At 37.8% G+C, this 25,510-nt stretch overlaps 1 protein-coding gene and 1 pseudogene across 13 annotated transcripts in view; both read right to left on the bottom strand.

Annotated features, from left to right (window-relative positions):
• ANK2 (ankyrin 2) overlaps positions 1–25,510 on the bottom strand; it is a 250,765-nt gene that overhangs the window by 49,995 nt on the left and 175,260 nt on the right. For 7 of the 13 annotated variants that reach the window (XM_057546236.1, XM_057546241.1, XM_057546237.1 and 4 more), the window contains 2 exons: positions 19,808–19,910; positions 19,004–19,107 (listed from right to left, as the gene is read on the bottom strand). In XM_057546236.1, the coding sequence (XP_057402219.1) occupies positions 19,004–19,107; positions 19,808–19,910 (207 nt within the window). Of the gene's footprint in view, positions 1–14,429; positions 14,466–19,003; positions 19,108–19,807; positions 19,911–25,510 lie in introns of all 13 variants that reach the window. The other 6 variants (XM_057546234.1, XM_057546235.1, XM_028168661.2 and 3 more) reach the window with 2 other exon arrangements.
• Positions 1,831–2,679, bottom strand: LOC103011017 (ER membrane protein complex subunit 3-like; annotated as a pseudogene).

The raw sequence follows: 25,510 nt of genomic DNA, 5'->3' as shown, positions 1-25,510 counted from the left end.
CCTTTTGTTATAAATGCAAATACGTTTGCTTCCTTCTATGTGTGTCCTGAAAAATCCATATTTTGAAATAATATAAGGATAGAGCAGAGAGGAAAGACTAAATTGCAGCTTTTCTAAGTAAACTCAACTTGACTTTTAAAAATTACATCTTGTCCAGATCATTTTAGTATAATTCTATGACTTAAAAAAATTCACAGGCCTTCTCCCAAGATCAAACCCACGTACATGCATCCTGCTCCAACATCGTCTTACCCAGGATGCAGGTTTTTAACTCATTACATTCTAAAAAAAAAGAGGAAAAGCAAAATAATCAAATGTTTTGGATAGAACCAATTTACTGGTTAAAATGCACTTTTTCACTTCTTACGTAGAAATCTCTCTGCTATACCATTCTAATTGAAGGGGTAGATAGGAAACAAAGATTATAAATACCCTCTATTCTGGGTTTTGAAGTGGGAAAACCTGGGCTCATGCTAATGGAGGATATCTGTGTATCATGATTTTCCCCAAATTATAATAAATTGAATATGGAAAGTCATAGGTAGTAATTTAGAAATGTAAAGGCATCTCTATTATTTTTGCTCCTTTTTTGCCAAGCTAATTACTTGTAAATAGGGGAATAATGATCCAAGGTGACTTGGTTTGTTTATTTTAAGTGTACCAAGAGAAAGGGTTTGTCTTAGCTTTGAAGTTGTTTCCTTTGGGCTGTTTCTGCAGCTTAGTTTGAGTTCTTCTCACTATGTTAGTGTAACACTCATTAAAGACTTGGAAGCACGCACTTGGTCAAGGAGGAAAAATTAAACCAGGCAATCTGATGGTCATACACATATACACAAAGACACACACAGTGTGCACACCCTTACACAAATAACATTACTGTCTTTCCCAATTCTTACATTTGCAAGCTTTTTATACCAAAACAGAACGAGGAAAGCACCATATAGGTGTATTATGGATCTACTGATAGCTTAACCAGCACAGAACTATACCAGATTCATCACACCTAGATATTGCATGAATGACAACATGTAAAACATTTCAAAGGTGTATCATCAAAGTAAGTTATGGGATAGAAACACAATACATTTATGTTATTTTTAGATAAGTGAAGGAAAAATACCTTAGCATCCTCTTCAAAGCAGAACACAACCCATTAAGCATGCTATTACACAGAACCCCTGTTGCTAGTAATACAAATGGATGTGAAGGAGCCCAGAGTGCCTGTCTGAAGCAGGTCGTGCAGGATGAGACCATGAGAAGAGGCGACACACTTCTTCCCATATGCAGGAGCCGGTCTAGACCTACCAATTCATACCCGGTCCTCTAAGTTTTTAGTATGGGACACAAACTGGGGAGTATAATCAACAGTTAAATCCTGAAGTGTGGATATTTCTGGTCTTTATCAAATCACAATGAGAAAATGTTGGCTGCTCTTCTTATTACTAGCGTTTAAGTAGGAATTCTTTTTTTTTTTTTTGGATCCCAAGAAAACAGGAGTTCACTGTGGTTTAGAATTCAGAATGACTGTACATAATAATTAGGTTTAACTGACAACACTTTTTCAGAAATTTCTGAATTTTTGCTAAGTTTTATATATTATCACTAGCTTGAGTTCCCCCCTCTCTCTTACTTTTATTACTAGAGTCACCAGAAGGAAAATTTAAAATATTTCAAAAATAGCTGTTTCTGGGCAAGTCACCCAGCACACACTCTTCATGTTTCCTCTGGTCTCAAACATAAAGGGGAACCCGGCTCAGACAAGAACAATCCTTGCTGCACACCCGCTGGCTCATGCATCCCCCTTTTTATTCCAAGAGGCTCTAGCTCAAACAAAAGTTACAAGGTTAAGCGCTACTCCGAGTTCCTGACACAGCTAACCCCTGCTTCGTCTTCAAAAAAATAGAGGTCTGTAATTCCTTTTTGAACATGGCTTCGAAGTGGAGGTCTTTGGCCATGAGCTCCTTTCTGACACCATCTAGTGTCCACTGGTGGTCCGTCAGCTCCAAAGCTTCCCACTCTGTCTTAAAAGCTTTGTCGGTGTCTGCGGGCATGGCCATGGCTGCTCCAGTCATCTGTTCCTGCATTATCTGTGATTGGTCAGCAGCATTATCTTGGCCCAAAATCACAGAGTAAATGCTCCAAAGCCCAAAGACACTCAGGAAATACCAGGATGCAGAACTCACCCAGGAGGCATCTAATGTGAGTAGTTCAATTTCTTGCTGTAGCATAGGCTTAAAACAGAGGGTCAGTGGAAACAGGACCCTGGTTATGACAAAGCCTGAAAATGTCATGTTGATCCATCCACGAATAAGAATCATAGGGAGGACATTTGTGACATTGCCTTTCATCATGTTGGTGAGCATAGTGGGATCAGTCATAGGAGAAGGAGGCACAACCTTCCTTTTAGTTTTTTGAAAAAAACCCATCCTCTGGGTTGTTGAAGTAATATTTTCGTGTCAGGAAAGACTGCTTGGGAATGTATTTTCCATTTTCGCTGAGGACTCTGCTTCAAATTAGGACTTGACTGTCAGAGACTTGTTCCTGGGTGAGCTTCTTGTCACTCTGCAGCAGGATGGACATGTAGTGGCAAATCATGCCCATGAAGAAGGTGACAATAACGATGGGCAGGATCACCCAGAGGCAGATGTTGGAGTCGAGCAGCAGCTCCGGCCCTGCCATTTTCACAGAGAGCCGGCTCCTGGCCGGCTGTGGCCGGGTTGATCTTCACCAGGGTGCAGGTTGCGGGGCTCCTCATCAAGTTCGCCTCCGGGCCTTCTCACGACCCTCAGCCAGGTGAGCCTGGGACAAAACCACAGCCTCGGCCCTTGCGCCCTGCCCACCACCGGGCCAGCAGGCCACCCACTAAGTAGGAATTCTTAAAAAATTATTTTCGGGGGAGTCGGAGAAGATGGCGGAAGAGTAAGATGCGGAGATCACCTTCCTCCCCACAGATACATCAGAAATACATCTACACGTGGAACTGCTCCTATAGAACACTCACTGAACGCTGGCAGAAGACCTCAGACCTCCCAAAAGGCAAGAAACTCCCCACATACCTGGGTAGTGCAAAAGAAAAAAGAAAAAACAGAGACAAAAGATAAGGGACGGGACCGGCACCAGTGGGAGGGCGCTGTGAAGGAGGAAAGGTTTCCACACACTAGGAAGCCCCTTCACGGGAGGAGACGGCGGGTGGCAGAGGGGGGAGCTTCAGAGCCACGGAGGAGTGCGCAGCAACAGGGGTGCGGAGGGCAAAGCGGAGAGATACCCACACAGAGGATCGGTGCCGACCAGCACTCACCAGCCCCAGAGGCTTGTCTGCTCACCTGCCGGGGCGGGCGGGGGCTGGGAGCTGAGGCTCGGGCTTCTGTCGGATCCCAGGGAGAGGACTGGGGTTGGTGGCGTGAACACAGCCTGAAGGGGCTAGTGTGCCACAGCTAGCTGGGAGGGAGTCCGGGAAAAAGTCTGTACCTGCCAAAGAGGCAAGAGACTTTTTCTTCCCTCTTTGTTTCCTGGTGCGTGAGGAGAGGGGATTAAGAGCGCCACTTAAAGGAGCTCCAGAGATGGGCGCAAGCCGCGGCTATCAGCGCAGAACCCAGAGATGGGCATGGGATGCTAAGGCTGCTGCTGCCACCAACAAGAAGCCTGTGTGCAAGCACAGGTCACTATCCACACCTCCCCTCCCAGGAGCCGGTGCAGCCCGCCACTGCCAGGGTCCCGTGATCCAGGGACAACTTCCCCGGGAGAACGCACGGCGTGCATCAGGCTTGTGCAATGTCACGCTGGCCTCTGCCGCTGCAGGCTTGCCCCACATCCGTACCCCTCCCTCCTCCCGGCCTGAGTGAGCCAGAGCCCCCGAATCAGCTGCTCCTTTAACCCCGTCCTGTTTGAGCGAAGAACAGATGCCCTCAGGCGACCTACACACAGAGATGGGGCCAAATCCAAAGCTGAACCTCAGGAGCTGTGCGAACAGAGAAAGGGAAATCTCTCCCAGCAGACTCAGGAGCAGCGGATTATATCTCCACAAACAACTTGATGTACCCTGCATCTGTGTAATACCTGAATAGACAACGAATCATCCCAAACTGAGGAGGTGGACTTTGGGAGCAAGATATATTATTTTTTTCCCCTTTTCCTCTTTTTGTGAGGGTGTATGTGTATGCTTCTGTGGGAGATTTTGTCTGTATAGCTTTGCTTTCACCATTTGTCCTAGGGTTATGTCCGCCCATTTTTGTTTTTGTTTTTCTTTTTAAAAAATTTTTTTCTTAATAATTTTTTATTTTAATAACTTTATTCTATTTTATCTTTATTTTATTTTATTTTATCCTCTTTCTTTCTTTCCTTCTATATTTTCTCCCTTTTATTCTGAGCCGTGTGGATGAAAGGCTCTTGGTGCTCCAGCCAGGAGTCAGTGCTGTGCCCCTGAGGTGGGAGAGCCAACTCTTCAGGACACTGGTCGAAAAGAGACCTTCCAGCTCCACGTAATATCAAATGGTGAAAATCTCCCAGAGATCTCCATCTCAACACCAAGACCCAGCTTCACTCAATGACCAGTAAACTACAGTGCTGGACACCCTATGCCAAACTACTAGCAAGACAGGAACACAACCCCACCCATTAGCAGAGAGGCTGCCTAAAATCATAATAAGGCCACAGACACCCCAAAACACACCACCAGATGTGGAACTGCTCACCAGAAAGAAAAGATCCAGCCTCATCCACCAGAACACAGGCACTAGTCCCCTCCAATAGGAAGCCTACACAACCCACTGAAGCAAACTTAGCCACTGGGGACAGACACCAAAAACAATGGGAACTACGAACTGGCAGCCTGCGAAAAGGAGACCCCAAACACAGTAAGATAAGCAAAATGAGAAGACAGAAAAACACACAGCAGATGAAGGAGCAAGGTAAAAACCCACCAGACCTAACAAATGAAGAGGAAATAGGCAGTCTACCTGAAAAAGAATTCAGAATAATGATAGTAAAGATGATCCAAAATCTTGGAAATAGAATAGAGAAAATGCAAGAAACATTTAAAAAGGACCTAGAAGAACTAAAGAGCAAACAAGCAACGATGAACAACACAATAAATGAAATTAAAAATACTCTAGAAGGGATCAATAGCAGAATAACTGAGGCAGAAGAACGGATAAGTGACCTGGAAGAAAAAATAGTGGAAATAACTACCGCAGAGCAGAATAAAGAAAAAAGAATGAAAAGAACTGAGGACAGCCTCAGAGACCTCTGGGACAATATTAAACACACCAACATTCAAATTATAGGGGTCCCAGAAGAAGAAGAGAAAAAGAAAGGGACTGAGAAAATATTTGAAGAGATTATAGTTGCAAACTTCCCTAATATGGGAAAGGAAATAGTTAATCAAGTCCAGGAAGCACAGAGAGTCCCATACACGATAAATCCAAGGAGAAACACGCCAAGACACATATTAATCAAACTATCAAAAATTAAATACAAAGAAAACATATTAAAAGCAGCAAGGGAAAAACAACAAATAACGCACAAGGGAATCCCCATTAGGTTAACAGCTGATCTTTCAGCAGAAACTCTGCAAGCCAGAAGGGAGTGGCAGGACGTATTTAAAGTGATGAAGGAGAAAAAAACCTACAACCAAGATTACTCTACCCAGCAAGGATCTCATTCAGATTTGATGGAGAAATTAAAACCTTTACACACAAGCAAAAGCTGAGAGAGTTCAGCACCACCAAACCAGCTTTACAACAAATGCTAAAGAAAGTTCTCTAGGCAAGAAACACAAGAGAAGGAAAAGACCTACAATAACAAACCCAAAACAATTAAGAAAATGGGAATAGGAAGATACATATCAATAATTACCTTGAATGTAAATGGATTAAATGCTCCCACCAAAAGACACAGACTGGCTGAACGGATACAAAAACAAGACCCGTATATATGCTGTCTACAGGAGACCCACTCCAGACCTAGGGACATATACAGACTGAAAGTGAGGGGATGGAAAAAGATATTCCATGCAAATGGAAATCAAAAGAAAGTTGGAGTAGCAATTCTCATATCAGACAAAATAAACTTTAAAACAAAGACTATTACAAGAGACAAAGAAGGACACTACATAAAGATCAAGGGATCGATCCAAGAAGAAGATATAACAATTGTAAATATATATGCACCCAACATAGGAGCACCTCAATACATAAGGCAAATACTAACAGCCATAAAAGGGGAAATCGACAGTAACACAATCATAGTAGGGGACTTTAACACCCCACTTTCACCAATGGAACAGATCATCCAAAATGAAAATAAATAAGGAAGCAAAAGCTTTAAATGATACATTAAACAAGATAGACTTAATTCATATTTATAGGACATTCCATCCAAAAACAACAGAATACACATTTTTCTCAAGTGCTCATGGAACATTCTTCAGGATAGATCATATCTTGGGTCACAAATCAAGCCTTGGTAAATTTAAGAAAATTGAAATCGTATCAAGTATCTTTTCTGACCACCACGCTATGAGACTAGATATCAATTACAGGAAAATATCTGTAAAAAATATAAACACATGGAGGCTAAACAATACACAACTTAATAACCAAGTGATCACTGAAGAAATCAAAGAGGAAATCAAAAAATACCTAGAAACAAATGACAGTGGAGACACGATGACCCCAAACCTATGGGATGCAGCAAAAGCAGTTCTAAGAGGGAAGTTTATAGCAATACAATCCTACCTTAAGAAACAGGAAACATCTCAAATAAACAACCTAACCTTGCACCTAAAGCAATTAGAGAAAGAAGAACAAAAAAACCCCAAAGTTAGCAGAAGGAAAGAAATCATAAAGATCAGATCAGAAATAAATGAAAAAGAAATGAAGGAAACGATAGCAAAGATCAATAAAACTAAAAGCTGGTTCTTGGAGAAGATAAACAAAATTGATAAACCATTAGCCAGACTCATCAAGAAAAAAAGGGAGAAGACTCAAGTCAATAGAATTAGAAATGAAAAAGGAGAAGTAAAAACTGACACTGCAGAAATACAAAGGATCATGAGAGATTACTACAAGCAACTCTATGCCAATAAAATGGACAACCTGGAAGAAATGGACAAATTCTTAGAAATGCACAACCTGCCAAGACTGAACCAGGAAGAAATAGAAAATATGAACAGACCAATCACAAGCACTGAAATTGAAACTGTGATTAAAAATCTTCCAACAAACAAAAGCCCAGGACCAGATGGCTTCATAGGCGAATTCTATCAAACATTTAGAGAAGAGCTAACACACATCCTTCTCAAACTCTTCCAAAATATAGCAGAGGGAGGAACACTCCCAAACTCATTCTACGAGGCCACCATCACCGTGATACCAGACAAAGATGTCACAAAGAAATAAAACTACAGGCCAATATCACTGATGAACATAGATGCAAAAATCCTCAAAAAATACTAGCAAACAGAATCCAACAGCACATTGAAAGGATCATACACTATGATCAAGTGGGGTTTATTCCAGGAATGCAAGGATTCTTCAATATATGCAAATCAATCAATGTGATACACCATATTAAAAAATTGAAGGAGAAAAACCATTGATCATCTCAATAGATGCAGAGAAAGCTTTTGCCAAAATTCAACACCCATTTATGATAAAAACCCTGCAGAAAGTAGGCATAGAGGGAACTTTCCTCAACATAATAAAGGCCATATATGACAAACCCACAGCCAACATCGTCCTCAATGGTGAAAAACTGAAACCATTTCCACTAAGATCAGGAACAAGACAAGGTTGCCCACTCTCACCACTATTATTCAACATAGTTTTGGAAGTTTTAGCCACAGCAATCAGAGAAGAAAAAGAAATAAAAGGAATCTAAATTGGAAAAGAAGAAGTAAAGCTGTCACTGTTTGCAGATGACATGATACTATACACAGAGAATCCTAAAGATGCTACCAGAAAACTACTAGAGCTAATCAATGAATGTGGTAAAGTAGCAGGATACAAAGTTAATGCACAGAAATCTCTGGCATTGCTATACACTAAGGATGAAAAACCTGAAAGTGAAATTAAGAAAACACTCCCATTTACCACTGCAACAAAAAGAATAAAATATCTAGGAATAAACCTACCTAAGGAGACAAAAGACCTGTGTGCAGAAAATTATAAGACACTAATGAAAGAAATTAAAGATGATACAAATAGATGGAGAGATATACCATGTTCTTGGATTGGAAGAATCAACATTGTGACAATGACTCTACTACCCAAAGCAATCTACAGATTCAATGCAATCCCTATCAAACTACCACTGGCATTTTTCACAGAACTAGAACAAAAAATTTCACAATTTGTATGGAGACCCAAAAGACCCCAAATAGCCAAAGCAATCTTGAGAATGAAAAATGGAGCTGGGGGAATCAGGCTCCCTGACTTCAGACTATATTACAAAGCTACAGTAATCAAGACAGTTTGGTACTGGCCCCAAAACAGAAATATAGATCAATGGAACAGGATAGAAAGCCCAGAGATAAACCCACGCACATATGGTCACCTTATCTTTGATAAAGTAGGCAAGAATATACAGTGGAGAAAAGACAGCCTCTTCAATAAGTGGTGCTGGGAAAACTGGATAGGTACATGTAAAACTATGAAAGTAGAGCACTCCCTAACACCATACACAAAAATAAACTCAAAATGGATTAAAGACCTAAATGTAAGGCCAGAAACTATAAAACTCTTAGAGGAAAACATAGGCAGAACACTCTATGACATTAATCACAGCAAGATCCTTTTTGACCCAGCTCCCAGAGAAATGGAAATAAAAACACAAATAAACAAATGGGACCTAATGAAACTTAAAAGCTTTTGCACAGCAAAGGAAACCATAAACAAGACCAAAAGACAACCCTCAGAATGGGAGAAAATATTCGTAAATGAAGCAACTGACAAAGGATTAATCTCCAAAATTCACAAGCAGCTCATGCAGCTCAATAACAAAAAAACAAACAACACAATCCAAAAATGGACAGAAGAACTAAATAGACATTTCTCCAAAGAAGATATACAGATTGCCAACAAACACATGAAAGAATGCTCAACATCATTAATCATTAGAGAAATGCAAATCAAAACTACAATAAGATATCATCTCACACCAGTCAGAATGGCCATCATCAAAAAATCTAGAAACAATAAATGCTGGAGAGGGTGTGGAGAAAAGGGAACACTTTTGCACTGTTGGTGGGAATGTAAATTGATACAGCCACTATGGAGAACAGTATGGAGGTTCCTTAAAAAACTACAAATAGAACTACCATACGACCCAGCAATCCCACTACTGGGCATATATCCTGAGAAAACCATAATTCATAAAGCATCATGTACCAAAATGTTCATTGCAGCTCTATTTACAATAGCCAGGACATGGAAGCAACCTACGTGTCCATAAACAGATGAATGGATAAAGAAGATGTGGCACATATATACAATGGAATATTACTCTGGCATAAAAAGAAACGAAATCGAGATATTTGTAGTGAGGTGGATGGACCTAGAGTCTATCATACAGAGTGAAGTAAGTCAGAAAGAGAAAAACAAATACCATATGCTAACACATATATGTGGAATCTAAGAAGAAAAAAAAAAAGGTCATGAAGAACCTAGGGGCAAGACGGGAATAAAGCCACAGACCTACTAGAGAATGGACTTGAGGATATGGGGATGGGGAAGGGTAAGCTGTCACAAAGTGAGAGAGTGGCATGGACATGTATACACTACCAAACGTAAAATAGATAGCTAGTGGGAAGCAGCCACATAGCACAGGGAGATCAGCTTGGTGCTTTGTGACCACCTAGAGGGGTGGGATAGGGAGGGTGGGAGGGAGGGAGACGCAAGAGGGAAGAGATATGGGAACATATGCATATGTATAACTGATTCACTTTGTTATAAAGCAGAAACTAACACACCATTGTAAAGCAATTATACTCCAATAAAGATGTTAAAAAAATTTATTTTCTATTTGCTTTTTAAAATGCACTATTGCTCAAAAGAATGAGAGAACTGGTAACGCTTCTAGATGACTATAAAGGTTTCTTTTCCATTTTACTATTTTCTTTTGACTATGATATTTATGTTGATTTTTATAAAAACTAGAAAAAAGTGACTTAAGTTTCAACCAGTGCTGTTCCAAACTCATTGCTACGTTTCTGACTTTCTCTACTTTCTCTGATTTTGTTTCATCTTTTGAATACTAGCAGCACTGGTGAAGAACAGGGACTCAAACTAGTAAGGAACTGTAATACATCTGCTTAATATTATCAATCTTCAATACTATTTGTACCATTTGAAGGCATTTAGGGAATTTCCTATTTCATGTTACATGCTGTTATATTTCCACTATGTTTATTCCAGTGACGGCTTATGGCCTATATAACATCTCCATTTAGAATATCTTCTAGAGGTGCATTCTCTAAGGCAGGGGTCCCCAACCCCCGGGCCATGAACCGGTATCTGTCCATGGCTTGTTAGGAACGAGGCTGCACAGCAGGAGGTGAGCGGTGGGCAAATGAGTAAAGCTTCATCTGTATTTACAGCCGCTCCCCATTGCTTGCATTACTGCCTGAGCTCTGCCTCCTGTCAGCATTATGGTGAGTTGTGTAATTATTCCATTATATATTACAATGTAATAATAGAAATAAAGGGCACAATAAATGTAATGCACTTGAATCATCCCAAAACCATCCCCCTGACCACTGTCTGTGGAAAAACTGTCTTCCATGAAACTGGTCTCTGGTGCCAAAAACGTTAGAGACCGCTGCTCTAAGGAATGAATTGAAGTAGCTATGTTCTTGGCTGTAACAATGTTAAAGTAACTATATGTTTGATTACTTTCTCTGATTTTGTGTCATTGACTGATCCTTTTACAATTCTCTTTTGTTCTCATTTACTCCATAATTTCCACACCCCTTTTCATGCAACAATTTGTTACCCTCCTAGTAAATGCCAGGTGCCCTGCTAGGAACTGAGTGAGAATACAGAAAGTAAAGACGTAGTTGCTGCTGCCAAGATGCTCACAGTCTAAGCCCCAAATGTCACATGATGGTTTCACTTACTCAGAATCACTTACTTTCCTGGTCATTGACAAATGAATTAAACCATATATAGGAGCCATATTAGTGCCACAATGGCAATGACCTTGTTCTCCATATTTCTTCCTGTGTCCCCCCAGTGCCTAGCACAATGTAAATAGAGCACATAGTAGGTAGTTAATAAATAATTGTTGAATAGTGAATGAATGGAAGAGTGAAAGTGGTAAGTTGTGAGAAGATAGTAAAAAATGAACAAAAATGTTTACAAATTTAGCAAGAAAACACCCTAAGCCGATCAGACTCAAATAATGTAACTGCGGAATAAACAACTAATTAAAAAGCTGACTATGTAGAATTGTATACTAAAAGAAGTCTTTTCTTCAAATAAGAGGGAATAAGAGAAATAATGATTCAAGTTTATATCTAGTGCTGATGAAAAATCTTTTAGATAAAAGTCAACATGCTAATCATTAATCCCAATAGTTTGTAATATAAAATTGGGTTAGCATTTGAGCATTTTCATTTAAAAAGATCAGAATCAAAAGGTGTCACTATTTGGATAGGTAGTAGAATTAGTGGACAGTTATTTTGTGATGTATAAAACAATTTCAAGGGATGTCCCTGGTGGCACAGTGGTTAAGAATCTGCCTGTCAATGTAGGGGACACGGGTTCGAGCCCTGATCTGGGAAGATCCCACATGCCGTGAAGCAACTAAGCCCGTGCGCCACAACTACTGAGCCTGCGCTCCAGAGCCCGCGAGCCACAACTACAGAGCCCGTGTGCCACAATTACTGAACCCCGCGTGCCTAGAGCCCATGCTCCTCAACAAGAGAAGCCACCACAATGAGAAGCCCATGCACCACTATGAAGAGTAGCCCCCGCTCGCCACAACTAGAGAAAGCCCTCGCGCAGCAACCAAGACCCAAAGCAGTCAAAAATAAATAAATGAAATAAAGTTATTAAAAAAAAAACAATTTCAAAAAAGCAAAAAGCAGATTATAAGAGACCATTTACTTTTTTTGGTACCATAGGAAAAAGTGAGAGGTTGGAAAGGAGGGAATCATGAGATGAATCAGTTCACATGCTAGGTTTGATTAAGTAAATATGATTTTCTCATATTTTCAGATTAAAAATGGGACAAGATAATGCCTATAAACAGTTGGAGATGAAAGGAGTTGAAGTAAAAACATGTAATTAAGTATGCACAGAGGTATCATATATGGATTAAAGTTCAGCTCCACCGTTTGTGAGCACTGACTAAAGCCTCATCTGTCAATGAAGGATAATCATACCACCACTTAAGGGCAGGGTGAGGATGAAATCATGTGCGGGTAAAGCACATAGAATTCAATAAATGCTTGTTCCCATCATTTTCCTTTCCTGGCACCCATAGGATTTTATATATTTTGACTGTCTTAAAAATTATAGTATAATATAATATCTAAAAAATAAACAGAGAAACTAACATTTATTAAATACCTGCAATGAACCCAGAACTTTGCTAAAGCAGTTTAATATGGAGTTTTCATTGGTTTATGAACTGTACTATTCAAAGAAGATATAAAAATACTATTATCACAGAGCACAAGATAATGCAGCAAGTACCATGCTCTTTCCTGGATCCAACTCTGATCTATCAAGAGATCTATCCCTGTCTTGAATTATTGCTGTAACCTCAGGCAAGTCACTTAACATCTTTAGGTTTCAGTTTTCTCACCCATAACATGAGAGACATTAAATTCTTAAACTCTAAGGTGGCCTTCTGGTGTTAAAATTCTAACTAGGGTAGGCAACCTATTGGAATATTCCATTTCAGATGTTCTGGAAGCATTCCTATTTGGAAAATAAACTGCTACTCCTGCATGAAATATACACTATTTTTGCTGTATGGTTAAAACAGTCAAGGAGCAGTTTTGCAGAAAATGTATACACATACTGCACTAAACATTGACTTCAGACTGTACAGACAAAAAACATCACGTAACATACTCGGCTTTAATTGTATATCTTACTCTCCAAATGAAATTCAACAATCATGCAAAGTAGAAACTCTTATTGAAGTTTTCTAAATTGTGAGATGCGATGTTATCACAATTTAAAAGGAATAAAAGCAAAAGCAATCCACCATTATGATGCAGAAGACTTGCCTAGGAATATGTAGTTGATTAGCTACACAGGTACATGCTTCAGAGGAGGCAGCAGAAAACAATGATTCTGCACTTTTGAGGACTATATCCTCCACCCCAAAAGTTATGAATCCTTAGGTTTACTTTTAATTCATCCAGGACCATGGGGTGGGGACGGGGAGGAGACTGCAGCATTCAGTTAGTTATTGATTGAAAATAGGGAAAAAAGTGTCATCAGGGTGCTTCAGTGATCCCCATATACATAGCAAGAGGGTCTTAAATTAAATCTGATTTCTGGGGTACTATGAGAAAACCATATCATGAGCTCTTTCTCCTCTATAATTTCCTTAATTCCTTCCCAATCTTTGAAATTCCATGAACTGAAAAACTGATGAAAAACGGCTTTGAAAAAAGTGTCTCAAACTTGTTAAAATCACCAAAAAAGTATTTATCACTCACTATGTTCATGTATGGAAACATAATATTTAGTGTGTATTTCAGAAAAAAGTAAAAGAATGGATGTAAATTTTTCAAAGTTGAAAACTGTTTTATTTGTAGACAATCTTTAGTATCATGATGGGTGACTGTAAAATTAAATACAATAATCAGCAGTTTGATAAGAACCTTTAAAAATAACTTTATTAAAATAAAATAGAATAATGGATTTTTTAGAACACTGGAATCATTCTATAGCACAATTTGTAAAATATCAAAAGGCTGCATTTAAAGTAGTACTAGCAAGCAAATGCACTATTAAACTTTCAGCCCTTGGTTCACCTAGAATATAGTTAAAAAAAAAAAACTCTGCTAAGTGACACTTAAAATCATAACCTTTACTATAACTTGAAAATAGCTCAACCAATTTGCATAATTGCTGGAATAGCATTTTTCAGCTCTATGTAGCACTTGTTCTTACAAAAGAAGCTGAGATATGGAGACCCATGACCAAGACAGGCTCTCACTTTAGGTCTACATTCATTTTGGTACAATCCCACCTAATTTCCAACAAAATAAGAAATACCCACTTTCTCTTTACCATATGGCCATGATTTGGAGCAAACACATCATTCTCCCTCGCGCTCTCTCTCTCTCTCTCTCTGGCTAGGTATGGTCACACTAAAGCATCCTGAGGTAGGGTATATGCAGAAGGAAATGACAAAAGGAGGAGAGGAAGAGGCAACATGTTCAGAGAAAGAATTATGCAGAAGTTCACCTGCTGTTGTCACGATCAAGACATGGAGAGGTGCGGCTGCAACAGAATAGATACTTTAGCACAGAGAAGGAATGGATAACGTGAAATATAAAGAAGGAAATCAGAAGTGACTTTCAACTGAGATATATTATTTATATACCAATACCATATTCATTGAAAAAAAGATGGAAATACAAATGAGATACAGCTCTATGCAAATGCTGAGAGAAGAGCCAGGTACGGGGGCTCTGTAGCAACTCCCAGGTTAGGGAACTGGGATATTATAAAATCCCTGGACATGGATTTGTAGCCTTATTCAATTCTGGCTTACATGGGCACTTAAAATCTAAATGTCCAAGAAGCTACAAAGCATCGAAGGGCATTATAACGAGAGTTACAAAGTTTTCGATTTGATGGACATAGTTTTGCCTCCAAAGCTTTTCTTTCATACTTTCAAAATAATGGTAATGACCTTTTGGGCTCCTACAGAAGAAATACAAACAGAAAAGGCACAATTTAAAAAATAGCTCCAATGACACACAATAGCGTAAACTATAAGGCAGAGTAGGTAACATTAATTACCTACTAGTAAGTAACAAAAACTATGCAAACAAAATCTTAGTGATTTTTTCAAGACTTTCACTCCCTGTTTCGGGGATTGCTGTCTTCCTTGCTGGTCATATTGTTGAATCCCACTTTACAGTACTGCCTTTCACTCCTCTTCTACCTGAGTCTGCTCTTCCTCAAAACACTCCATACGTTTTTCACAGAGTCCACTTGGGTTTTCAACACCTGATGATATACAAATCCTTTGGACCAGAAACCTAGCCTTACAAAACAGTTGTTTTGCTACTTATAAAATAATTTTCTTCATCCAGAAGAATTTACCTTCATGTACCTTTAAAAAAAAGAGCGTTTGAAATACACTAACAGCTAAATTAACTACTATATGTACTTAGATAAATATTAACGTTTTCAAATGAGAAACAGCTTTAACTTCCTTGAGTTTCAAATATCACCTTCCACTATTTGAGCTAACATCTTTACATTTTTTTTTTAAATAGACTATATTTTTTAGAGTAGTTTTAGGTCCACAGCAGAACCATCTTCAACATGTTTTTATGAAAAAGAAGTCCTTTAAAAGATTACTTTCTTATTGACTTCTAGTTATCATATCTTGTAGTATAACATCATGAATTGACATTTATTTGTTGGCACTTGGTTGTTATTAAAAACAACCAAAATAAAATATAAAAATAAAGACTTTTGAAATAATAATATTTCAGATGAGTCACAAAACTAGCTCTCACTAGGAACTTGTGCCTTACATCTGTTGATTCATTAGCACTTATGAAATAGGGAAGAACTGTAAAATTCAAATTCTTGTCCAACCTTGTGTTGGATGTGATTATGACTGGGATACTAGAAATAATAATTGTTGGTTAGACTGTAAATCAGTAAGGCAACTTCTTCAAGAACAACAACAAAAATATTACTGTCAGCCTTTCTTTTGCTAGCTATTGGCTGTATCTATTGGTCAGAACAGATTTTTTAATCACTGATACCTATTCTCCTATAGTGACAGACATTAGTCATTGGAAACAGTAGAAGTAAAAGAAAATCACTAATAGTGCTTATTGGTAGAAGCTGTGTCTTCCATTAATCTGAACTCCCTTTATCTAATCTAAGAGAACATTATACATCAAATTAGTGGCATATGTATATAAAAGCTAACTTTATTATCCCTTCTATCAAAAAAATTTTTTTTCTTACATTTTGGGCAGATTTTGAAGTGGCTTAGGAATTCACCCAGTTAATTAAAGAGAAAGTCAGTTCCTTGAAAACTATATAAAAACTATTACTCAGGAATCTGGTGTATAATGAATAAAATTACATGTCATTGTTACCTGATAGATTATGAATGTTATTCATATACATTCATATCATGGTAGCTTTCAAATACCATCACCCTCAGAATCATTGAGTTTTCAGTGGTAACTACCCATCCTCTTAGAGTCATCTTTTGTACTGTGTTCATTCAAATACTACAGTAGAGACACAACTTGGTGATAGATTACCTGATTAAAAATAATAAGTCAAACACTGCCATTATGAACTGTACCACATTGGCTATTGTCATTTAGAGGATTCAGAATACATTTTGTTTCACTGATTTGGAATTTGTTAAAGATGTGGAAAATGTGTATGGGGATTGTATAAATACTAATGGCTATAATCTATTGAGTACTTATTCTTTCTAGGCAAAATACTAACTACTTAAGAAGTATCTAATCCTTAAAGCTCCACTATGGAATTCATAATATAACGTTCATCTTATAGGTAAGTAAACTGAAACTTTTATATTTTATACAACTTGCCCAGTGTCACATATTGAGTGTCAGGGCCAGGATCTGAATTCTGATTGATCTGATTCCAAACACACTCTTAACCATCATGTTCTCTCTCTTCCAGAGATTGTCTTCCAAGTTCAAATAACAACACATAGGTGTGTTTCTTAAAGGGAGTGGCTAGGTTTTACTCATCTATTTTCCTTAGTGCCTGGCACAAGGTTTGATACATTGTAGAATTCAACAGTGTGTGAAGAACGAATACTTAAGTAAATGGAAAGGATAAAAAATATTTGAAGTACCTAGTCATATGTTAATTACCTAAGTCATCCTTAAAGTCACACTTTTTTTAGGCAATTTTGCTCCTTTCTAACAGTTTGTATAAGATATATATATCTGCTCTATTGGTACTTGTAGAAAATACCAGTGCCAAGGCCCCAGTGACAGAGACTGTGATGTAATTGATTTGAGTTGGGGCCTAGGCATCAGTATTTTTTAAAGCTCCCAGGTGATACCAATGTACACCTAATGCTAATCCAGAGCTGAGGATTAGCATCAGTGATCAGGTGTGAGGTTCACAGAAAAACTCATTTATTAGAGACCAAGATTTTAAAGATCCTTATTTTAATGAGTGATTAAACTTTAACCACTGGATACTCTTGTTTCATCATAAGTAATCAATTCTAATTACTTATACATGTATCTAGTTTTATAGTATTGGTATGTATATTGATGTACTTCATCTGAGTATTTTACTGCCCTTCGGTAGTTAAGACTTCTTTAAGAAATTCCTTTTTTAAAGTAAATTATTTTGGAAATTGAAATATCACCATAACACTTTGACTCTTATAAATTCGGTTACTAATAGTTAATTACATTTTGCTTAAAATCATCTCGTCACTTTGTAGGCTGGGTATGGGCTTCAAATACTAGATTATGGTTTCTAGATTCTGAACTATTGTCCATCAACACCCTAGGTCCAATTTTCTTTTTTTTTTTTCTTCCCATCATTGTTGAAAAACTTAGTAGCAGAATGCAATGTTATGCTTTTTGAATAATTTACAGCTGTCAGATTTTAATTATTTTATGCTTAAAAATATGTAAGTAAATTTGGATGAGGTTTAATTCATTTTTATTCCCTTGAATAACACTTGCATCAAGAACTAGCTTTTACTTATTTAACAAAGAAGAGTATTATGATTATTTTCAATAACTAATTTCACATTCATTCTCCGAGCCTTTAACGGAAGATCAGGCTAAGAAGTACAACATTTTTAACTACAATATCTTAGAATGCTTTCCTGAAAGGAGAATATTTTAGAATAATCAGAACAAGAAAGGATCTACTAAAAATAGTGCTGGGGATTATGGAAAGGGAGTTTGGGATAATAATTTAAATCAAAATATTATATTTAGTTAGATAAAATATGAGCAGGGATTAAAAGTGATTAAATAAAAACATCTTAAAAGTTTATATGTAATTATGAAATTACTATACAACTTGACACCATTAAAATGTAAGGAAAAAAGCAATCATGAAGACTTTACAATTTAAAACTCCTTAAGGAATTTATATTCCACATAATTGAATTCTTATAACTTAAGAACGTCTTTAAGAATGTTTAAAATTACTAACTCAAAGCCCTACTTTTTAATGAGTTAATATAAATAGGCAGCAGTTCTTAAGTAGTGGCATATATATTATCTGGATGACTTGTAAAAGATAACTGAAACCTGACTGGTTGCTTTCAAATTTTCCTTTTTAGAACATCCCTACTTCAAACAGCTTGTGAACTCCTCTATACATCTGTATGACTCACACTTCTGTAAACATTATTTTAAATGCATTAATACATAAGCAAAGGCATTTATTAAACTAGTCAGTTAATCTTAGTAAATAGAACTTTCAAAAAAGCAAATGATCTTGCCCCTCTTTTCAAGGCCATCTTAAAGACAAAAATGTGAACAGTAAGGAGGCCACTGGTATACTCTGGTTAGTTAGCAAGCTGTTTGACGCAATTCTACGACTTATTTTAAAACAATGGTCAGTTCTTCTATGCTGAATTCAACGCTTTTTGCTGGTTTGTTTGTGTGGATAGAATCCATGGTGGATAAAGCAGTGACAAGTTTTAAAAAAGGTCACTTCCCCTGTAAGCTAGCCATCAGCTAAAGCTACTGGACAAAGCTGTTATTTTCACTCATCTCTTTTTACCTCTTGATCTGGATACATAATATTGATTTACTTACCCCGAATGAATAGGGCTGGAAGAAAGAGCCACGTTGTCTAAGTTCTCAGTGCCCCAGCTTAGACGATAAGAATTCCTTTCTGCCTCCTTGGCTAGAGTTGACACCTAAACACAAAGAACACTGGATTTAATAAAAAGACATTCCTTCAATTAAATTAAAATATAATGAACTTAAAAAAAAATGGCATTACAGGAAAGTGGTATTACCTGGAAAAACGTTCATTTAAAAATATGATAGAAAGACCAAGGCATTTAAAATGTATCTTTATAATGCATTCCCATTTAAATTATATTATTGATATAGGATCACATTTCTGTAATCATCTTTGAAAAGAGTAGGTGTTCATCTACTTCCTATATCCAGCCAAAGCTGATAAAATTATATCTAAAATGAAAATATTCCATAACAAATTCTACATCTTTTCTAATAGAAAACAATTTTAAATATAGAGACATATTTTAACCTGTACCTTTCATCTTATACCTCAAATGCATCCTACCTTACATTTTCCTTTAATAGAGATTTTATAAAGGAATTGAGTTTTATATATCATGTCCACACGGAAGAATCCAGTATAGCTGAAGAAACAAGCAGTATGCTATTTTAGAAAAACTCTGCTCACTGAAAAATGCAGCAAACATTTTTTATGTTTTAGAAAAACTCTTAAATCCCTTATCCTAGATTAGCAACTGAATTAAGACAATTTTTTTTTAGATTAAAAAACTTCCTCTGGACATTTCCGGCATCAGATAATGCTAAAAAGCTCTCCAGAAAGCAGAAATGTGAAGGCAAAAAGTCACATACCTGGTGACTGGGGATCACAACCGTGTCGTCAATCATGGCACTGTCCCTCAGGTATGAAGCATGGCTCAGGGTGTGAGACCTGTCGGAACTGAAGGATCGAAGGCTGGTAGGTTGGCAGGAGGTCATGGTCATATACCAACAGCAGTAGTAGGGTTGGGAGGATGAAATGATGAGCCGGGCAGGAGAGTGAAAAAAGCGTGCTATTAGCTAACAGTGCAACTTCCAGGGGGACATAAATCGCAACAGTGGAAGAAGGAAACACAGGTCTCTGTGTTGCCGTACCTCTCTGTCCAACAACTAAACTAACTTATCTTTTGACTGGTTCCTACCACTCAATGGCAAGGGCACAAGGGAATCCAGAAGATAAAATTTGATACTCCTAATCTGATTCATTTTCTTCCCAGAAATGTTTGAAACCAACAACTGTAGCTTACTTACTGCCAGTATAAGAAATTCACACAGAAAATAATTCCAAGATAGATTGCTTAAGTCTGTGTTAAATGTAAATCTCCCTGCAACTAAGAAAAATATTAGGGGGCGGGGGAGGGGAATAAGACAGCCCTTGGAGAGAATGAAATGAAAGCACAGGTTTCATTTTCACTCATTTTCCTTTCTCTCCACGCCTCTTTTTCCTCCTCTCCAACTGTGAATGACTGAATGTTGGTGCACACCCCTGGAAGCTACAGAATGAGATGAACTGTGGCCAGATGCATGTTTCCTGCGGAAGTGGTGTTCCTCCTGTTTGTCCCTGGTGTTTCCAACAATGCTATTTCAAAGGACAGCACTGTTCCTTGTGCATGTCCTGTGTGTGGTGAGTGAAGCACCAAAGAGTGCTGGTTGCTGTGGCAATGAGATGCAAGAGCACGAGAAACTGTTTCCAAGACCAACCCACAACCCACACACATCCGCCAGCACGAAAACAAATTGCCAGTGGACACTGACCAAAACTGAGGTTTGGCTTCAAAATGGGATTTAGGCCTTGATAATCAATGCTTTACATTTTTGATAAATCTAAATTTCAAAGTTCTGAATTATATACTCAGATGAAATTGGTGAACCTTGACATTTGCATAGATGCAATTTCATTCCTTCCTAGTCAATTTGTACAATCAAATGACAAATAGATTGATAACTTAAATAAATTATATTTTATACATGTTAATCCAAGTATTAAAGATCTGTATTCAAAATATTAGCCCAAAGCCCATAGGAGAAAATAAAGAGATAGGCAAACTTTCACAATATTGATAGAAGCAAGGTTTCATTTACGTTTAGCTAGTGGGTATCTGGCTAGCGAAGCGCTACAGAATTATGGACTAAACGTCAAGTTAGCATATTTATTAGTAGAAACTATTTTCTTTTGCAAATATACCTAAGTCTGTAAGCCACATACTGTCATCTTTATGAGGTGTCGATATCAGCAACTCAATTATTTTTGAGAAAATCATCATTTGGTAGATAATTCATAGTAATTTGGGGCCCTTCTCCTATTCTGCTGTAGGATTTATGCCCCCAAAATAAATGCCGAATATTAGAGGGTAAGTGACATGAATCAAAAAAAGTTAACTGTCTGATCCTGTGACTTCCCTGGCAGTCCAGTGGCTAAGACTCCGCGCTCCCAATGCAGGGGACAGGGGTTCGATCTCTGGCTGGGGAACTAAGATCCCACATGCCACATGGTGTGGCCAAATAGATAAATAAATAAATAATCAAATATACTTCAATAAAAAACAAAATAAATATTTAATTGAGCCTATGTTTTTACACCTATATTAATCTGTGTTTATAATAAAATCAAATCTAAATAGAATTTGACAATACGCTCTTTTATGTTATATAAGCTCTTGGGGAAGATTGAGGCTTCTGACACAGCCAAGGCAGGGAGCAGCCTGAATACCTAGCAAACCTATTCACAGGGGTTTTAATCCCGGCACTTGGAAACAGCTTATATTATAGCTGTTTTTACAGCTGTGCAGTTAGATTTTGATGGTGCGCTTCATAAACAGGCTGCTGTGACTAACCTTGGTGTGACCTTGAAATTGAGGATGGGAAGGCGATTAAATTATTGGGGAAAGGGGTTTTTAATCTCAGCAAAAGCTTGTCTCAATTAGTGGACTGAGCATTTTTTTTTTTCCTGCACTTGTATTGTTTTGTACCAGGCAGCACTAAGATCAACAGCTCTTAAATTCTATTATCCTTTATTTGTTTTGAATTGAGCCAAGAGAGGGAATACAGTAGAGAGGTCAACCTCTTGAAATGATATGGTGTCTACAGGTTCAACCATCTTCCCCCATTAGTTCCGTTGGGCTCAGGTTTGTTAATTACTTAATCTCTATCCTCAGCTTTAAAATTCAAAGATCCAGGTGGTGACTTTACACATTTAAAAGTGCTAGATTCATATGAATGAACAGTACTAAAGGATCAACAGGCACTGGAGTAAAGGAGTAAAAATGCCTGCCCATAACAGCAAGGAGAGGCTTCGTCACTATGTAGATTAACCCTTAAATGCAGCACTGGAATAGTAGAAACGTAGGTCTCAAAGGGGAAATGGAAATTTAGCTTGGATGGGAACAACTCGAATGGCAAAAAGAAGGTACCTCAAATACGACCCAGTGACGTGGCTGTCACCACTGTAAATGTGTAAACTTTGAAAAAAAAGGCAGCGAGGTCTCAACGGCCACTCTCAGGGAGGCACCATAACCGGGTGGGTGTCTGTCTGCTCTAGGAATGAGGTATTAAAGAGCTCATTTGGCTGTGAATGTAGAGCTACATCCTGCAATCAATGTATCAGTAATAAAGGTGGATTACTGATATCCATCTACCTGTTACCTGGGTCTATCTTTCAATTGGTTTTGAAACAGGAGACGCAAAGGGGTGTTGGTGCTATTTTTTGTCTTTCCTAGAGCCCCAACAGGAAAGAAATACAGGGGGAGAAGAAAGGAAAGAAAGAGACAAAGTGACGGACCAAAAAAGGAGATTGGGGTAGGGAGAAAAAGATATTAGAAGATGCAGACAGAGAGTGAGGAAAAGTTGGAGAGACAGAGGGAGAGAGAATAACTTGAAACTGTATGTCTAAATATCTCTATCCTCTGACTTTATTCTAGTTCACTCTGTTTTCTGCCTTCTAAAATGCTAATTGGTATTTAATCAATGTTTATAGTTCTAACTGATCTTTTTCCTATGACATCATAGAATCTACTTAAATGAAATAAATGAAGTAAGAATATTCCAAGAGTAAAGAAATTATTCTCTCTAAAGGAATCATGACCAGCACAAAGGTCTGGGATAATTCAAGTCTCTGGATCAGAAATTGCCTACCCTGATTTAAAACAGTACAAGCAAATTCAAATATTTTGCAACAGAGTTGTCATTTTTTTTTTCCAGTAAGTCAGAGGTGGTGCTGTTCAGTTAATAAATCTGCAATAACACATATCCATAAAAGTGTAAATTTTTACTTGCTGTTTAGCTAAGGGATAGGCCAAAAGTTTTTTATGATCTGAAATTTATACTTTTTTCACCATGATTCAGCTGGTTTCTGGACACATATTAGGTGGTATCAAAGTCTGTAATTCCACAGAAAAGTATAGTAATTACTATCTTAGTAAGCTGCAATATTTATTAGACATCCAATTAACGGTGTTTTCAAACCTATTGAGCAAGTGAATATCCAAAAATTTCAATGTGTCTGCTTTAATACATGGAGAATCTTTTGTGGTTCATTGTTATTTAGTGTTTTACATTGAATTTGAATAGTATTTTTAATTTGTGAGTAATAATAAAATAAAATGGACACAAAATCCAACTAATCAACTTGTTTCTATTCAATGTGATTAAAATTTACCTATTTTTATTCTTCTGCATTCCATGTACATTTTAGGCATCTGAATCATTTTTTTAAAATCATCTCCAACTATACATAGGCTAATTAGGTTCCTTTTGGGGAAGCCATGCTAATGTTTTATCAACCACAAGGTGGAGCTGTGACAGTTAAAACAGTCAGGCCTGGGGCCTGTCACAGACTTTCATTCTACTAAAATATTCACCCTTCTAGCCTGAATAAGATATTCAATTTAATACATAAAAATCCTAATTTGAGAATAAATCCATAATTCTAGAATATAAGCACCCCTGCCAAGACACACACACACACACACACACATTGAGCAGGGAGCAGGGAAATGTGGATGTATCCAGGAAGGTCATGTTTTCATGCTATGTAATACCTACCTGGGCATGGTACTATTGAAAGCACACCAAATAAAGAAATAATGAAAAGGAAAACAATGGTTACCGAAAAAAGGTAACTTATATTGAATTGTCTAAGCAAAATTTAAAAAATAAATAAAACTTTGCATTGCAATCATGAAAATGAGATACTGACTATAATTCCATCTTGGAGAGCATGAATACATCTGGTGTTCTAGAAATGCAAGTGTGGACCTGGACAACAGCTCACGTCTTCTTTGTTTCATATCCCCTGTCTTTACAAGCTGAGAAGTATTCAGTTTAGGTAGAATCCTCCAAGCACTGACCCCTGTCTTATAGAAAGTACTGTTCTAAATCTTTCTCAGTACTAAGTACTTTCGAAGAAGACAAAAGGATCAAATCAAGCACTTATTCTTAATAAAAGAAATCCAGCTGAAAAAAAAAAAGGATTTTTGGATAACAGTAATATGATTATTCATAGCTTATTATGAATTTTTGCAAAGCCATAAACATCTCACTTTATTGAAATTTGAAGCCTTTTAAGAATCTCAGACCATGGGGCCCAAATCAATCAGTGTGTCAAAATTCAATATGTTGAACACTGACACCAACACAAGCTCCCCTACCCTCACCCACCAAATGGCTCCTCCTTCTGTACCCTGATCCCAAGGACCACTCTCTATCTAAGTCATTGAAGCCAAGGAGCCAATCGCGTCTTCTTCCTCTTCTTCACCCACCCCGTGAAATCCACCGCCAAATCTGGCCAGTTTTACCTCACAGATGTGTTCTCAAATTTTTCATTTCTAAAACTCTCCCCATGACTGCTACCACCCAGATTAGAGTTCAAGGCGTGTCCCAGCAACTTCAGCGAACATTACCGCAATAATTTCTCAGATGGTTGATACTACCGAGTTTAGCCCTTTGACAACTTTCCTCTAAAATTCATCCTCTATATCACTGTCAGGGGGATCCATTCAAAGTGTAAATGTGACCTCCCCTCCTTCATACTTACACTCCAGCCACACTGCATTATTCTGTTTCTCTCACACACCACGAGCCTTTGCTCACCTTATTAAGGCTTCAAATGCCCTCCCCACCTTTCTTCACCATCATCACTATTATTCTGTCTCGGTTTGGGCTCATTCCCTCCAGGAAGCCTGAGCCTCAGGGCTCCAGTTGCCCTCTGTGGGTACCACTAGCTTCATCTCTGTCTCACCCCATTAGATTCTGAATTTAGCAATTACATATTAGTCATGTTTGTACCTCTGGCACCCACCACAAAGCCAGCCCAGAAAGGCACTCATTACACGCACACTGAATTGTTTAAAAAAAAGATAGGAGGGAGGCATTAGTACTCAAGGGAAAGGCCCAAGAAAAGCTTGTTTTTACTAATTGTCCATTCAGAATTGACTACTCTTTAAGGCATTTATTTCTAACACTCCAAATGTGCTGGATACAGCCAAGAATAGAGCCAATATTAAAATTATAAACCTAAGA

The sequence above is a fragment of the Balaenoptera acutorostrata genome, chromosome 5 (assembly GCF_949987535.1).
Source record: "Balaenoptera acutorostrata chromosome 5, mBalAcu1.1, whole genome shotgun sequence".
NCBI classification, from domain to species: domain Eukaryota; kingdom Metazoa; phylum Chordata; class Mammalia; order Artiodactyla; family Balaenopteridae; genus Balaenoptera; species Balaenoptera acutorostrata.
The sequence above is the reverse complement of the archived record's forward strand: the minus strand, read 5'-3'. Positions and strand labels throughout refer to the sequence as shown.